The sequence below is a fragment of the Poromitra crassiceps genome (assembly GCF_964638095.1).
Source record: "Poromitra crassiceps genome assembly, chromosome: 15".
Classification (NCBI taxonomy): Eukaryota; Metazoa; Chordata; class Actinopteri; order Beryciformes; family Melamphaidae; genus Poromitra; species Poromitra crassiceps.
The window spans coordinates 20,560,207-20,576,542 of NC_139634.1; the positions used below are offsets into that span (position 1 = coordinate 20,560,207).

Below are 16,336 nucleotides of genomic sequence, written 5' to 3' on the forward strand. Positions count from 1 at the left end.
AATCCATGTCTAGTGCCCTACTCTTCTCACATCAGTCCATAATTATACATAGGATTTTTATATATAAAGAAAATAGCTTGAGGCATTTTGAAATGTGTTTAAAAAAGGTTTGATTCATGTTTGCTGTTGGCAATGGATACAATTTGAATGGCTGACATGGTGATCGGTGCCACTGAGCGCAGTGTCCTCCAGAATTATTAAAGCTATAAAAAAAAAAGCAAATGGATTTTCATGCAAGTGATGGTCATGTAAACACTGAGTTTTAGCATTGTGTTCATTCATGTAAACACTGAGTTTTAGCATTGTGTTCATTCATCTAAACAGTTTTTAGATTATTCACAGCCACACAGCAGAGGTTGTGTATTTTCATGTAGCAGGTAGCAATTAACACACTGCATTATTTGGACTTCAAGTTTGCAAATACTTTGTGAACATTCTAAATGACTTTGAATAGTCTATTATCAGCCCAGTCAAGATTTAAATGTCGGCATTGTACGTTTCTATCCACAGAAATGTAAAAACATTTCTGAACGAAAATAGCATTTCACGTTTCTAGATACGGGAATAATTAACATTATACACATCATAATGACATAATGATAAAGAATGAGTCTGAGGTTTCAGTAGGTCAAAGTGGCAGTAGGTAGAACGCTATGAACTCCATCAGTATACAGTACTTTGTAAGATCTCCTAATTGTTTTCACAGATCTGTGAATGGCAGGATGTTTAGGTGAGGTAGAGGGTTGGAGCTCCACTCCAGTCCAGCTCTCAAACACGGTGTGGCCGATGCACTTCATTGATTTCCACTCCATTATTAACTCAGTTGTATTGGTTTGACACTACTCAATATTTTCAATATTCCTCTAAAGAAATCTATTTTTTTGGATGAATACCATCGACCTTCCTCCGGTCTGAAGTTTTTTTCTTTGGAAGATGACAACTTCCTCTGGCCAAAATTGAACGGGCTAAAGTACAGAGTACAGACTGTGTCTGGAGTATTCGAAGATTGTAGAAGAGAGAGTCTTACTTGAGAGGCTACGCTCACCCCAATGTTAAAATGCCCGTCTTTACAAGAGGATTAAGCATGTTTACAGCCTGGTTCAAGACACGGTTTTGTCTATATAGCTAATTTCACCTTTTATAACAACTGTACGGAGGGTGAATTTTTATATAACTCACCCGTTTAGAGTAAAATATGATAGAAAGAGTATGTTTTGGGCGGGATTGACAGGTCGCCTGTCCAGTGATCGCGCAGCTTGCCAAACATTGACCAATAGCAGGCGGAGCTGCCGTCTTGCATGAGCCGTGCAAGAACCCCAAGATGGCAATGGCCAGCCTAGGCTTCAAAATGGGAGTCAAAAACCAATAGGTAACGTCATGCTGACTCTGTCCATTTTTTTTTTCGGTCTATGATCCAAACCCTAAACCCCAACCAAGTGGCTACTAGTCCCTAACCCTAACCAACCACCAGGGGGGCATTGCCTAACCCCAACCTCAATGAAAAATAACAAGAGGGGGTACCCCGGTTGTGAAAACAACAAGGGTTCCTGACCGAACATTGTGAACAGAGTGAGAATGTATTGCAACAAAACATGACAGCATACAGTATAAACTCCTACAAACCAACTGACCATATTATATAAACTCCCACAAACCAACTGACCATTATATAAACTCCTACAAACCAACTGACCATATTAAATGCCTACAAACCAACTGACCATATTATATAAACTCCTACAAACCAACTGACCATATTAAACACACAAACCAATGAACTGACCATATTATATAAACTCTTACAAACCAGCTGACATATTGCACATCAAGCACAACATTTAGAAAATATATTTTTTCAGTTGGATTCAGTTATGGCACTTTTTTAATTAACAATGGGTGGGAATCAAGGTGCTTTCATAGAGAAACGGTGTTAAATTTGGAGCCACTCACAAATAAATAAATAAAATAAAATGTGGGTTTAAAAACCATGTGATTTCATATTATAAGTATATAATTTTAATTTTACTATACTATATAATTAGACTTGAGTGATAAGCTTTTAGCATTTCCAGCATAATAATGTTTACTTTATTATAGATACTAGCAATCTCTCGATTCCTAGGCTCGCCCGCCCTGCAGCTCGCCCACTGCGCGTAGCATACACAGCTTGGCCACTACGCAGCCTCGCCTGCAGCTCAGCTGCTGCGTGGCCTCACCTGCTCTATTGGCACCAGGGAGGATGACATCAGTGATGACATCTTCACTGATGACATCAAATCATTAGGTAATTATGGCAATCACCTAATTAAAAGATCTGGCTCCGTCAGGTCACCCGCAGGGGTGCTCTTTACACTTCCTGCAAGTTCCAGCCTGATCGCACGTAACACACACACACACACACACACACACACACACACACACACACACTTTTCATTCTTATTATATAGGATAGAACTCTTTTTCTCTTTCTTTTTTCTAAATACAATGGGCTCTCGTTTTTTAATCTTGATTTTTTCCTAAAATCATACTTTGTGATATTTGTATATAATAAAGCCAATGCTCAGCGAAGTTGACAGCACCATTTTTTCCACAGCCTTATTGGCACCAAGTGTTTCAACAATTCTGGAAGTCAGTGTGCGCGTACGGCCCCATACCTAAAGTCACTGACAATAAAACATCTTCTATATTGTAACACAATATTGTACAGGTGTACGTATTCTTGCATTGGCTTGGACAGAAAAGAGTCAGGCCACTGTTAGATAGCAAATAAAGATCATATAATCAGCCCCCTCCCTTCCAAAGAAAATGATATTATGCAATATGAAGAGGCGGGCAGGCTTTAACTGGCAAAACACATTTAGAAATAATCTTAAATAACATTTGTGTGATAACGATTTTGTGTTTAGTCTCCATTTGAGTTCTATGTCGCCACGTGACCAGAACCATACGTTCAAGGAAGTAAGCACTCTCTAATAGAAATAACCACACAATATTTCACCATGAAACCATGAATATAAATATACATACACATTTACAAAAGCAGGTTTTTCAAAAGTGCTGCAGACAGTGGTGTAGAAAACCCGGAGAGGATAGAGGATCACGATGCAATCCAGGACTGGACTCTGCAAAGCGTTGTGTATGCAGTTGCTGGAAATATTTGGTACGTCTTTTAGTCCCCGGACCAGAACCCATTGAAACTGGCCTCTAATTGGACGGGACCATATCCTTTATAACCGGTTCTCTGTTTAAGTAGGTGGCCCAGTAGACGAGGTTGAAAGAGCTGAAGAGAACGGGGAACAGAATCCTTGAGATCCTGTCGATTTTGCTCACGCTGTTGAAGGTCTTCTTGCTGTCCGGGATCTTGCCGTCTCCCTTGGCCTTGTTGGATTCCGAGGCGCCGCCTTTGGCGATGGTGGGAAGCATGCTGGAGTCCTTTGTGATGTTTGGCGCGTAGTTGGCCACTGCTACAGCATAGGCATTGTTCTTCTTGACCACAGATGCCCTCTCTTTTTTCTGTTGAGAGACCGAAAGGATATATATATATATATATATATATATATATATATATATACGGTATATATAATACAATACATTTGGACAAGGACGCACTTCAAATGTTTTTCTCTTGTTTCCCCCCCTTGTTTTACTTTCTTTTGTCTTGCATCTCTCTCTGTCACCTGTCTGACAGTGACCATTATCACACAGTTAGACAGAGTAACTCCCCTGGAGCAGTTTAGGGGGGTTATTAAGTGCTTTGCCCTAGGGCACACCATAGTATTTATGGGCAGAGTGCATCGCTGGCACTTTTCCAGTCACTTTCAGAGCCAACACCAAATTTCTGCACCAGTACTTGTCAAATTCTAATCAGTGCTCTTTCTATCCCGAGCTGGCCTGTCAGGACTACCACGCTACCTTGGCTAACAATACACTGAAAGAATTGCTCTGATTGGAGTTTTAGTTATAGCCTACAAACATATTTCTCTGAGACAGAGCTGCTCAGCACGCAAAAATAATCTCATTGTTAAATCATACTGGTTAGAGCCAAAGAACCACAGTTTTTCTGGTTTAGTAATGTCAGACTGAAGCACAGTGACAAAGACAAGAGGTAAGAGATGAGATACAGTAGCTAATATTATGAAGGTTTGCCTTGCTAAGTTGTCTACTGGTGTGTTCACTAGTTAGCCTAACTGTCCAAGTTCAAATTAGTCAAATCAGTCATATTAGCGGCTAGTATGACCAATTTAATTGACCTATATGCTAGTAGCTAGTAACTAGCCTATAGGTAAGCTAGGTAGCTAGGCTTCTGACCTTCTAAAATCACAAATGTTATGTTCATGAATGAATGAGAATAAGCCATTTATATTTTGCTGCTTCTATACCTTCTATACCTGACCCCTACTGTGTCTCCGTTTGTAGCAGATGTCCATCTGTCCTTTTGTAGAATGAGATGTTTGGAGCATGAGACTAGGGGGCTGGGCTAGGGAAAATGGGTTGTAGCTAGCTAGGGATAGGAAGGTGGTAGAGTTGGGATTCAAGGGGTGGGTAGGGTGGAGTGGCTAGGGAAAAGAGGGTCGTAGCTATGGATAGGAAGGTCATCAGGCCCGGCTCCAGACCCAAATTACAGAGGGAGCATTTAATTAGCTTGGGGGGCCAAGCTACCCAACCCCAAAGAATGAGGTTCCCCCCCACCCCCCATATTTAATTTTTCAAATTTTCATTCATAAGAACAAAAACAAGCTCAGACACAGGAAGAAGAAAAAAACATTCATATATTATCAACATTCCAACACCAAAATATGGTGCTGCTGTACCAGCCACATAAGGTGTTTATGTTATGTGCTTATACGAGGTGCTGCACATGGTATACCACGCAAGTGGTCCATGAGAGAACAGCTGGGCAAGTTACTTGTCGCTTTTAACCTTGTCAAAGTAAGCCAGGAACGGGTTCCATGATAGTTGAAAATGTCTTTAGTGAGTTGGTCCTCAGGAACCTAGCTGAGTCTCTCTCCATACATCTAACTGAGACCATGTCCATCAGCCAGAGCTGAAAGGAAGGTGGAGATGGGAATATCTCATTTTAAATTACTAGCTCACTCACTCAGCATTGCAATCTGGGTTTGCTAAACCCTGACGTCATCTGCTATTCATTTATGTGTTTACTTTTGCTACTAGGACATCCAAGCAAGTTCTGAGAGGGAGGAATGCCATTGGAGCATTGGACAAACACATTTGCATATTTCTTCCAGCATGCTTTGTTCCTTACAAACTTTTGACAGGAAAATAACCAAATTAAATAAGTGGTGGATAGAAATAATCATTAGCTTATTCTTAGTTAAACATGCAGTTTTGGAACATTCAAGACAAATAAAAAATAGACTATGACTTGACACCCTAAGTGATACACACATGAGAGTGGAATATATACCCATCACATCAATATCCGTTTCAGTATAGAATGGTTAGTTCCTTGCTTGAGTAAAGTAAATCTTGTTTGGGGAATGGGGGGGCCTGTCCCGGCTTGGCCCCCCTGCAACGCCGGGCCTGAAGGTCAGAGAGTCGGGATTCACAGGGTGGATAGGGGGACCTGCGTGGTGGGAGTGGGGGCAAGGAAGAGGGGCAGGGCTAGGGAAAAGAGGCCATAGCTAAGGATAGGAAGGTGGAGGGTTGGGATGCGATGGGTCACTAGGGCGAGGGGCTAGAGGGTGGGGAGGGCAAGAAGGAGGCGGCGCTAGGGAAACCAATGTCTGTTTGTAGCCTGAGAGGATTGACCAATCAGGATTAACCTATGCATATGGAGAGGGGTGCGGGGGAGAAGGGACTGACCTGCGCAACCTGCACCACTTACTGTACTTAAACACCTGGTGTGATTTTTATTTATATTTTGACCACAGATCCTTCTTTGCCATTATAGTTTTCAAGTTAGCACTGTAAAAAATATGGTTCTTTGGCTCCTCCCACTGAGGTTTAAATCAACCAATGAGACAATTTCTGCCTCCAGCGCAGCTCTGCCTCTCACAAATATTTACTCAAGAATTTACTTACAAGAACTGCCTTCTTTCAACATACAATGCTATGGATCCTCTCTGAAATTGGAGCCTGTCAGAACAAAATACTTTTTTTCCCTCGTTACCTTCTCATGCACGATGCTCTTCCCATCCCAAGCCCATCCGCGCTTTGTGAAGTAATTGACGGTCGCAAACTCAATCAGAGCAGAGAAGACAAAGGCGTAGCAGACAGCGATAAACCAGTCCATGGCAGTGGCGTAGGCGACCTTGGGAAGGGAGTTCCGTGCACTTATACTCAGCGTTGTCATTGTGAGAACAGTGGTTACACCTGGAAATAAAGTACATGAAAATAGTATTTAGTAACATTGAATCCCTGAACCGAAAGTCCAGCTATTGTGATGTGCATAAGGAGAGGGGCTGCTTTGGATCAATCTGGGAACCCAGAGTCTATTTTGATTTGAAAAATAGACTCTGGGACAGCCCTACCTTTTTTCCCAGCTTCCTGTACAGAGCGTCTCTCCAGCCACCGTTACTTCCTTTTCCACGTCCGTTTCTAATAACGTTAACGCAAAAACACACCTCAACTGGTCTCACAACAACAGTGGAAAATGACTGGAGGTGTTGTTGTTGTGACTAGTAGTATCGACAAAGTCGCGGCGCAAATTGCTATTCCGACTGTAAACAGTGGAGCACGGACACGAAAAAGGAAGTGACGTGCTCCACTGTTTACAGTATTTCCATCTGTAGGATCAAATCCGAGCCTGACATTGTCAGAGCAGCACTCTCGCCTCACAGCAAGAAGGTCCAGTGTTTGATTCCTGCCTGGGACGCTGTTGACACTGGGGGTATGTCTCCCCATGCCTTCAGTGCCCAGGTGGGCCATCTCATCGAAAGGGCCTTTCTGTGTGGAGTTTGCATGTTCTCCCCGGGCTCCCCTGTGGTTTCCTCCATATAACATCAATATGAACCCCCACTAAAAACATGCAGAAGATCGTCATCTGCCCAGCGGCCCCCCGGGTTGGTCCCCGGGCGCTTCACTGCAGCTGCCCACCGCTTCTGGCCTGAGCTAGGATGGGTCAAACGCAGAGGACAAATTTCACGGCACCTCCAATTGCATGTGTGTGTAGTGTACAGTGTGTGTGTGTGTGTGTGTGTGTGTGTGTGTGTGTGTGTGTGTGTGTCTGTGTGTGTAGGCCTACTGGCTGCCATGCATGCGTGGTGTGTCCTCTGTGATGAAATAAAGACGGGGTTTGTCCGCCTGGTTTCTCCTTCTCCTTTTAATAAAATCCAGCAACAATCTATCCAGAGGCAATAAATCCACCAGCAATAGCTCTGCCTTGCAAGAGAAATCACTGAAATAGGCTGGAATTTGTCTTCTCTTGGCAGTAAGAACAGCAGGCAGGGTTGATATTGGCATGATATTTGTCATAGTACATACCAACTTGCATATGAGCCTCGCCATTTGTCATCCACTGTTGACCCTTTACTATTTTTCTCAACCATGTTGACAAAGCTTGATTGAATTGATGAAGCCTGCACACCAAGGTATGGTGACACTTCTTTACTAATGCCACAATGAATGATCCCACTTGCGATGTGTTGCTTGAGATCTACAGTAGCATTAATACACTGCGGCTGCCCACTGCTCCTAGTTCTAGAAAGGTTCCTCCAAGTAGAGGATGGTCAAATGCAGAGGATGAATTTCCCACGGGGACAATAAAGGATAACTTAGCTGCAACTAAATTGCATCAGTTCAATTGGGCTATGTGAATAAGACACAGGTTTATATTTCGATTACTCCCACCACTAACAACGATAATACAATAATAATAACTTTGGTTATGTTCTTTAAACACATTGTCAAGCTTCAACGTCCTGGAACAGGCAGACACTTACCAAATACAGTCCTGGCTGGCACCGATTCTCTGTTCAACCAGAAAGACACTTGGGAGAGAATGACAGTCATGATGCAGGGGAGGTAAGTCTGGATGACAAAATAGCCAATCTTCCTCTTCAAATGGAAATGAGCTGTCATGACCGTATATTCACCTGTGGAAAGAAGAACCAGGGCCAATTTAAAACACTACTACTACTATTACTACTACTACTACTAACAACAACAACAACAACAACAACAACAATAATAACAACAACAACAGTATATATATATATATATATATATATATATATATATATATCATCATCATCATAAATATTGATAGAAGCCTAAGGCTGTCCACAGGAGTGAGAGCTATGAGCAGAACAGTGACAGAAACTGAAGGAAATTTGCATAAAGCACTGTGTTGCATTTGGTTATCTGCACAGATTGAAGATGTCAGCAATGTTTCTTTCATGTGAGGTTACTACGCTACAGCCTTTTCCTCCAATTTAGCCTAACAGAAGCAGATCAAAGGTATTATGCTGCATATTGAAATTAAACAACCCAAATAGGCAAACAGCGGGCCTCATTTGTCAGAAGCCTGTATTCCTTGGATAGGCTATCAGAAATCTACAGAAGTATTATTGCATTCACCTGAAAAATCTAATTTAACTATGTTTTTTTCCCAAATTAATGACATCTTTTCTCATAATTCTGAGATATTTACCTCCAAATTCTTAGAAAAGATCTCGTAAATCTGAGATAATTATCTCAGAATTCTGGGAAAAGCTCTCGTCAAGCTGAATACTATGAGGCTTAATACTGATGATGCCGAGTCCAGGAGTCCAGTGTGCGAACACTGGGATTCAGCTGCTGCCTCTATGTGCCTGGCTCCCAGTGCACAGGAAGTGATGTTTTATGCATCAGACCTATCACTCTGCTTGTCAAACCTGACCATGAACCAGGAACCATGAACCAGGAGTTCATATCAGCAATTCCATGAAGTTTCATGTAAGTGGGTTGCGTCCATCTTGTTTTGTGCTGCCCCACTACTATATAATTTACATCAATAAAACAGATTTATTTTTGATGTGAATATACAGAATGCACTGCAGCTTTATGAAGCTTTCGTTGGCAGATATCAGAATAGCCCTGCTTCAGTTGCTGTGTACATTTTGGATATGATGATGCGTGAATGATCCATCCGTCCATACATGTCCTAATGTCTACAACTAGACATTAGGATTTACCAACCACAGTGCAAAGCACTGACAAGGCAGTGAAACACTGCCAATGCTGCGACAGCAGGCAGACCTTCCAAATGGAAGATATCTCAAAGAGAAGCCAAGATTAGACATGGGAAGAAAAGGATGTGTTACCCATGGCAACAAGACAGAGAAACATAGCTCATTTACTGCGATTCTGAAAGGAAGGCCTTGATATACACTGCTGCTTGGCAAGTGGAAAGTCCTTTTCAGCAGGCTGTCTATCCAAGGAATAATCCCAAAAGATTTATTATTCCCTCCTTTTTTGAACACAGTAGTTGTATTTCCTGGATCTGTTGCAGTTGTTTGAGGGCTAATTCTGTGTGTGTGTGTGTGTGTGTGTGTGTGTGTGTGTGTGTGTGTGTGTGCTTGTGCGTGCGCATCTCTCTCTCTCTCTCTCTCTCTCTCTCTCTCACACACACACACACACACGAAAACCCGCACACACTCCAGCACTGGAATTTAGTGAAATTGAGCGAGTGCACTCTCAGTACCCAATGGAGCTCTATATCGTCTGTAATTTAATTTGCATGCCAGCCCTGATGCCTGTTGTGGATGGGGGAGGAGGACGTACAAGCAAGGAATCCACAGGATGTGGCTGAATCTTCTCTAAAGCTGATGATCCCCTCACTGAGGAGGGAAGTCGCTAATTATAGCTTGAAGATGATAATCGCGTCGTGGTCACAGATGTAGGAAACACGGTTCTCGGCAACATCCCTGGAATACCCCAATCCTAGGGGATGTACAGTCTATAAGCACAGGGGGCACATGCTCTCATACAAGACAATAAGCTGAAGTAATGGAGACATCATAAGAATTCAAGGATGTCTTCAATCACTTATTTTCTTTATGTTTTGATGCATTTGAAGCATTTTAATTACTAAAAATGGGGGAGCTGGCGTGCTCTGTCGTATGTGTGTCTGTTTGTTTGTTTGAGGTGCTCTTGGTAAGGGAACACTTATAAAATAAAGTGCCAGAGGCCACTTACTTGGACAGTTTGGTAGTTACCTACGCGTTTCGGCCGCTGTGTGACACAGCGGCCGAAACGCGTAGGCAACTACACCTTTTTCCAACTTTTCCCACTTTCCTTCCTCTTACCTCCCTCAACGAGTGTCGCCTTGGTTGCGCCTGAGACCACCAAACTGTCCAAGTAAGTGGCCTCTGGCACTTTATTTTAATTACTAGTTGACTAGTTTGCCTGGCAAAACTAGTTCTTAAACACAATGGGTACATGATGCTTATTTAGCTCATAGTTATTTAAATGATGAGGGAGAATTTCGCAGGGAATTAGCACTATTCCACATCTGTCAAAAACATGAGTTTTACCTGAATGCTAAAAAAGAGGTATGCATGCATTATAAAGCTTTTGTTTTGGGAGTTATAAATGTATTATACACTAGCTTTCAAGTAGAGTGTTACTTTATTAATTTCTGTTCACACAGTATTCCGGTTTTGACAGTGATTTTTGTGACACTGTTAGGCAAGCGGTGATTGTTTCAGACAGCCAATGACGAGTGAGATTTACTCAATTTCCTCTCGGGGATTAATGCAGTTTTTCTGATTTCTGAATGGCGAATAAAAACTGTTGTCTATAAAGTTGGGACGTGGCTGTGTGTATGGCTGAATAGGGGGGTTTCTACTGTATAGCAGTGTGCTGATAAGCTTACAGGCCATTGCAAAATTTCCCTCCCAGTGACGCCTGAAAGCACATTCATTCGTGCCAAATGACCTAGTTTGCAAGTACGCTACACCAAACACTGACACAGTAGTGATGAATGATTAATTTAAAGTCAGCCAATCAGGAGATGTGGAGTGACTTGTTAAACAAGAGAATAGCCATTGGCAGATATGCTGTGCTCTATTCAGACAGCATACAGCACTTAACCTAGATAGGAGCATTTAGTTCAGATGAAAGGATATTCTTACTCAATGAAGCTGAGGCAGGGACTCCCTTGATAGTGGAATACACCCACTGGGTAAACACTCTATGGTGGTATCCATATGTATAGGGAATAGTGGTGAACCACTTAACTCAGGGACTTGGAGAGTAGGGTACATTCTGTGTTCAGAATTTAGGCTTTTAAATCTAAAAATAAAACAAGAGATCCCAAATACAATTGAAGTCTTTTTACATTAGTTCCCATTTGAGTTCACACATGATTTTACAATTGTATCGATAACAATGACTTGGTCTCAACCTGCACTACAAAGCTTTACGTTCCCTGTGGACCGAGGCAGAGCTGTAGTTCTACTGGAAAAGCTCTTTTAAGTATTCCCATATCAAGATTAAAGGCCCTATATATGCCACAGGGGAAAATCACACTTCATTTCACTGAATGGGCTCTTCCATTGAAAAATCTGCGGCAGATATAAGTGGGTCTATATTTGGTGCTCAGTGTTTCATGCCACTTTGGATGCCATCACTGACTTTCACCCACTCTACTCTGGAATACCTCAAAACCTGAGAGGAAGAAATCCTCTATATGAAAAGTCACCTCAAACTCTACGTCGATGCTTTGCAAACCACCCACTCATCCCTCTACTTTTGTGTTGAAGTCTGGAAGCGATATATTCTCTACCAGCAACAAACTTCTCAAACTCTTGCACTCTTTCATACCTGGCAAATTCAACTCACTCCTTACCTTCCTCTGAACAATTCACACCTCTACGCCCCAAACCTGTGTCAGAAAACACCCTTGTGATCCACGTTAAACTTCTCTAAATTATTCCAAAGCATTGCATCTGACATTATGTTGTTGCTAGCATGATGACTTCTACTTGGGGCCTGGATCTGATCCCCTCCACCTGTGTTAAAGCCTGTCTCCCAATAATCAGGCCTCCATTACCACCATCATCATCATCGTCATCGTCATCGTCATCATCCATTCCAAAAAGCTAGTTCAGTCATGTTGGACATACTGTACTGTACATGTCTGTGTGTATTTGGCAGGTCTGTGTGTCAGGTCTGTTTTGGGGTTCCCCAGGAATCCATTAAACTTGTGAGGCAGCTGGATTCACGCGAGATCACGATCAGATCACACGACAAATCCATCTTGCCACGCTCCAATCTGTTGCTTTGAATTTAGTCTGACTGGGTGGAAGCAGCATGGTGGACTTAGCTCTCTCATTGGTGCCGAGTCTGCCGACCATTTCAGTCGGTGGCGGATGGAAATCCCATTCCGCTCCCTGCAAGCTCTGCATTGGCTCCGACCCGCTGACTGCGGCTGCGACCATATTTGGATTTCCTTTCCAAGCCCCCATGTCGATCTGTATGCCTCTGTTGTACGTGTCGAATCTGACGAGCTCAAATGCCTGCGCCGCTGCCTTTGAAACAACAACAACAGCAGCGCTATCCGCTAGCTCGTTGCTACACGCTGAAAACGATTGATGTGGATTATGCAATGAAGCAGCCTGCATGGTACGTTTGGTGGATGGCTGTAAAGAGCCTTTTTCCCCTCTAGTCCACAATAGATTTATTTTATTTTATTTATTTAACCTTTATTTAACCAGGTAAGTCATTAAGAACTAGAATAGAAAGTGTCCCCAGCCAGACTCTCCCAGCCCCTTTGCTTGGAGAGTCTGGAAAGCAAGACTAGTTTGAATTCAAACCACCAGTGGTTTGCACCAATCAGCATCCTATGAGGCAGCTACTTTTTTTAAGTGCCCGCCTCTTTTAAAAGGTTTCCCGAGCGCCATGAGGCTCGTTCCCAGATGGTTATGTGAAAACAAACCATCTGGCATCATCAAGTTAGAGATCCATTATAGATCCTCACTTATTCTTACTTGTCCTTACTGTATGCTCACCCACATCAATATTATCCATACAAAGGTATTCTCTTTCACTTTTACACCGATGATACATAACTTAACAATTCAACTTTTACACCGACGATACAATTCAACTTTTACACCGATGATACACAACATAGCAATTCAACTTTTACACCGATGATACACAACTTAACAATTCAACTTTTACACCGATGATACACAACTTAACAATTCAAGTTTTACACTGATGATACACAACTTAACAATTAAACTTTTACACCAATGATAGACAACTTAACAATTAAACTTTTACACCAATGATAGACAACTTAACAATTAAACTTTTACACCGATGATACACAACTTAGCAATTCAACTTTTACACCGATGATACAGAACTTAACAATTCAACTTTTACGCCGATGATACACAACTTTTAACAATTCAACTTGGTGATATAATACGAACAATAAAATTTATAATAATAAAAGAATCCTGTATAGTAGACAACACAAGACTTCCTCATCAACAAAGAACTCACTTGTCAGACCTGTCTTAATTGCAATGGCTATACAGTTAGCCCAAAGGATTCTGACATTATGTCAAAAATCTTGGCAATTATCTTTGATGCAGACTTACGCTTCCCAATCACATCAAGGCAACATGCAACACAGCATATTTTCAGTTAAGAAATAGCTCCAGGATTATGTGTTTCATCTCCTTTACTGATGTAGAAATGTACTGCTTATAGAACGTAGTCCTGCAAAGCTCCACTCTCTGGCTCTCTCTCCAGTGGCTCCCTGCAAATATATCTATTGATTATAAAGCATCACATGGCCTGGTATCTCAGTGCATCACTGTTTTACATACTCTGTACCGGCCTGCCCATAACCTCCAGTCAGGATGTCAGATTTCTTGTGAATCCCAGCAAATTGAAAGAAAGCAGCTGTGAGCCTTCTCTGATAGGAGTCCCACCATTTGGAAAAGCCTCCTGGCCTAGTCAGAGAATCCGAGACTGCCTCTGTATTCAGAGACAAATCCAGACTCAAGGTCCATTTATTTATCACAGCTTTCTTACAACCTACCTTATCCTACAGTACCTTTCCACACACACTCTCAAATCTACACACACAAGCTCTGGCCCACTTTCCTGGAATCTGTGTTAGTTTGTTTTCATGGAATGTACCAGTTCTATTTATTTATTTATTGTTCTCATTATCTCTTGTTTTATTATTACCGATGTTACGATGTATGTTTGCTCTGTTTTCTGCATAGCACTTTGTGACAAACATGCTTGTTAAAAGTGTTTTATAAGCATCTTTCTATTTATATCTATCTATCTATCTATCTATCTATCTATCTATCTATTTATATTTCTGTACAGCTGAGCAGCCGCTAACAGAGCCAGTGCTGCTTAATTGACAATTAATTAGTAATTAGGCATCTGGATTAAACTCACCCCAAGTTTCTTCTATGAAAACAATTTCTAAGAAGAAGAGAAAAAAAGCCTTCAACTGGCTACACTTCCCTATAGGCCAATTCTCCAACGTCTTATTGTCTCCTCCTTTCTGCTTTCATCCATTTTTTCATCCTTTTTTTTTCAACTCTGGACTTCTGGTGTTTCATGATTTTCTTCTGAAAAGGAGAGACACCATTCAAAAAGATGCTCTTCTTCTTTAGTACTGCCACAATGACAATCAAAACCCCAGCTTTCCCTGCACCAACCTCTTAGTCACCTGGGTTAAAATGATAATATTGTCCGCTCGTCGCTGTTGGATACACTTGCTGATGCCTCCTCTCCATCCCCGTTTGAGCGGAATGCACCTTTTTCTATTTGATATTATTCGCTCTCTGAGCCCGGAACATAAGTTAGGTAATGCACCACTGCACTTTAGTGAGACAGGCCTGTGTCTTTGGGCATCAATATAAGACAGTTGAAGCGCTAAAGGATGCAGCAGCCATTAATTCCTGCTGGAGCTAGGGGAGCTGTCAGAGACACAAACAGGGGGATCGTGTCTGTGACAGCTACAGCAGACAGATGTGCTGCCTTATGTCCAGCTCTGCCTCAAGATCTCTCACTGTCTCCTTCTTTCTTTTGGATTCCTTATTGACATCTCAACATTAGCTGAGGAATTTTCCCTGCCCTGCCTTTGGAGAAAAACACACTGTACTACATCTGAATTTTTCCTCATCTTTGTTCTCCAATGGGGGTTCCCGTAAAGTGGAAAGGCTTGTTTGTGTTGGTGTTTGGTCTCCAAGTCACGCTAAATGGAGATGTACAAAATACAGAACAAGGTAGGAAAGTCAAGATACATGAATTTGTCAAATCCCTATTTGTCAAATCAGGCAGAACATAATATTTCTATCCATCTTGCAAGTCCAGTAAAGTGAACAACAAAGAAGACGTCACATAGCCCAGCAAGCATTTAACAGAAGGCAATGTCCAATTCAATATCAACCAAACAAGCACAAACCTTTTCACAATATCGTATTATGGGACACTCCACATTTTTGCAAACAACTAGCTGGCGAAACCCAGTGCATTCTAACGGTATTACAGTGTATTTTAACAGTATATTTCAGTGACTAGGCTTCATCATTTCACCTGTTTTCATTTCCTTTAGCATCACCACATTTGGATATTATGCAACCAGCCTTGCTTACCTATTTTTCATGCATTTTAAAGCTGGGGGAACATTTACTGCAGTGGAGGCGGGTCAGTGGGCACTGAAAGAGTCATAATATGGATTAAATTATCGCTACACAATGCCACACCTCCACACCTCCACAAATGCTTACCTGTGCTTGATCTGATGGTTTCCTGTCCGACTGTTTGTCCCAGAAGGTCTTACCTGTGCTTGATTTGACCGTTTCTTACCTGTGCTTGATTTGATGGTTTCTTGTCCGACTGTTTGTCCGAGAAGGTCGTACTGGTTCAGACGGGAGCTTTCTTCCTCCACCACCACAGATTCCGAGGCATTTCGAGTCCAGGCATAAGTCACTTCTGAAATTGTGTAAGCATCTAAAAAAGACAAAAGGATCAAACCAGCGCGGATAAATCTGGGGAAGTCACTGCCATTCATGATTTCCAAGAAATGTTTTTTTTTTACTTAAATTTTTTATTGATTTTTGCACATTTAGTCACATACAAAACAAACAATAAACAAACAAAAGATGAGCGTTGGGTATGTCAGTGTTACATGATTACATTCTGTGGTTCGTAAGAGTTCAGGTCTTCTTTCAGGTGTTAGGGTGATGTCTCCGTGAAGAAGGGTTTCCTTGTAAGTTGTCCATTTGTCCCATTTTATTTTAAATTGTGTCTGTTGAATTCTCAGGATGTGTGTGAAGAAATGATTTCAATGACACAATGAAATGTGCAATATAGTGGGTTACTAAAACACATTGTATAGTAGACG

The 16,336-nt window shown here is 41.7% G+C and overlaps 1 protein-coding gene across 1 annotated transcript in view; it reads right to left on the bottom strand.

Annotated features, from left to right (window-relative positions):
• Positions 1-3,204: 3,204 nt before the first annotated feature.
• The window catches only part of gabra2b (gamma-aminobutyric acid type A receptor subunit alpha2b), a gene marked incomplete at both ends in the record, with an annotated part of 31,829 nt that continues 18,697 nt past the window's right edge, over positions 3,205-16,336 (bottom strand). The window contains 4 exons of the mRNA XM_083651680.1: positions 3,205-3,513; positions 6,131-6,333; positions 7,902-8,054; positions 15,799-15,942. Of these exons, the coding sequence (XP_083507806.1) occupies positions 3,205-3,513; positions 6,131-6,333; positions 7,902-8,054; positions 15,799-15,942 (809 nt within the window). The remainder of the gene's footprint in view (positions 3,514-6,130; positions 6,334-7,901; positions 8,055-15,798; positions 15,943-16,336) is intronic.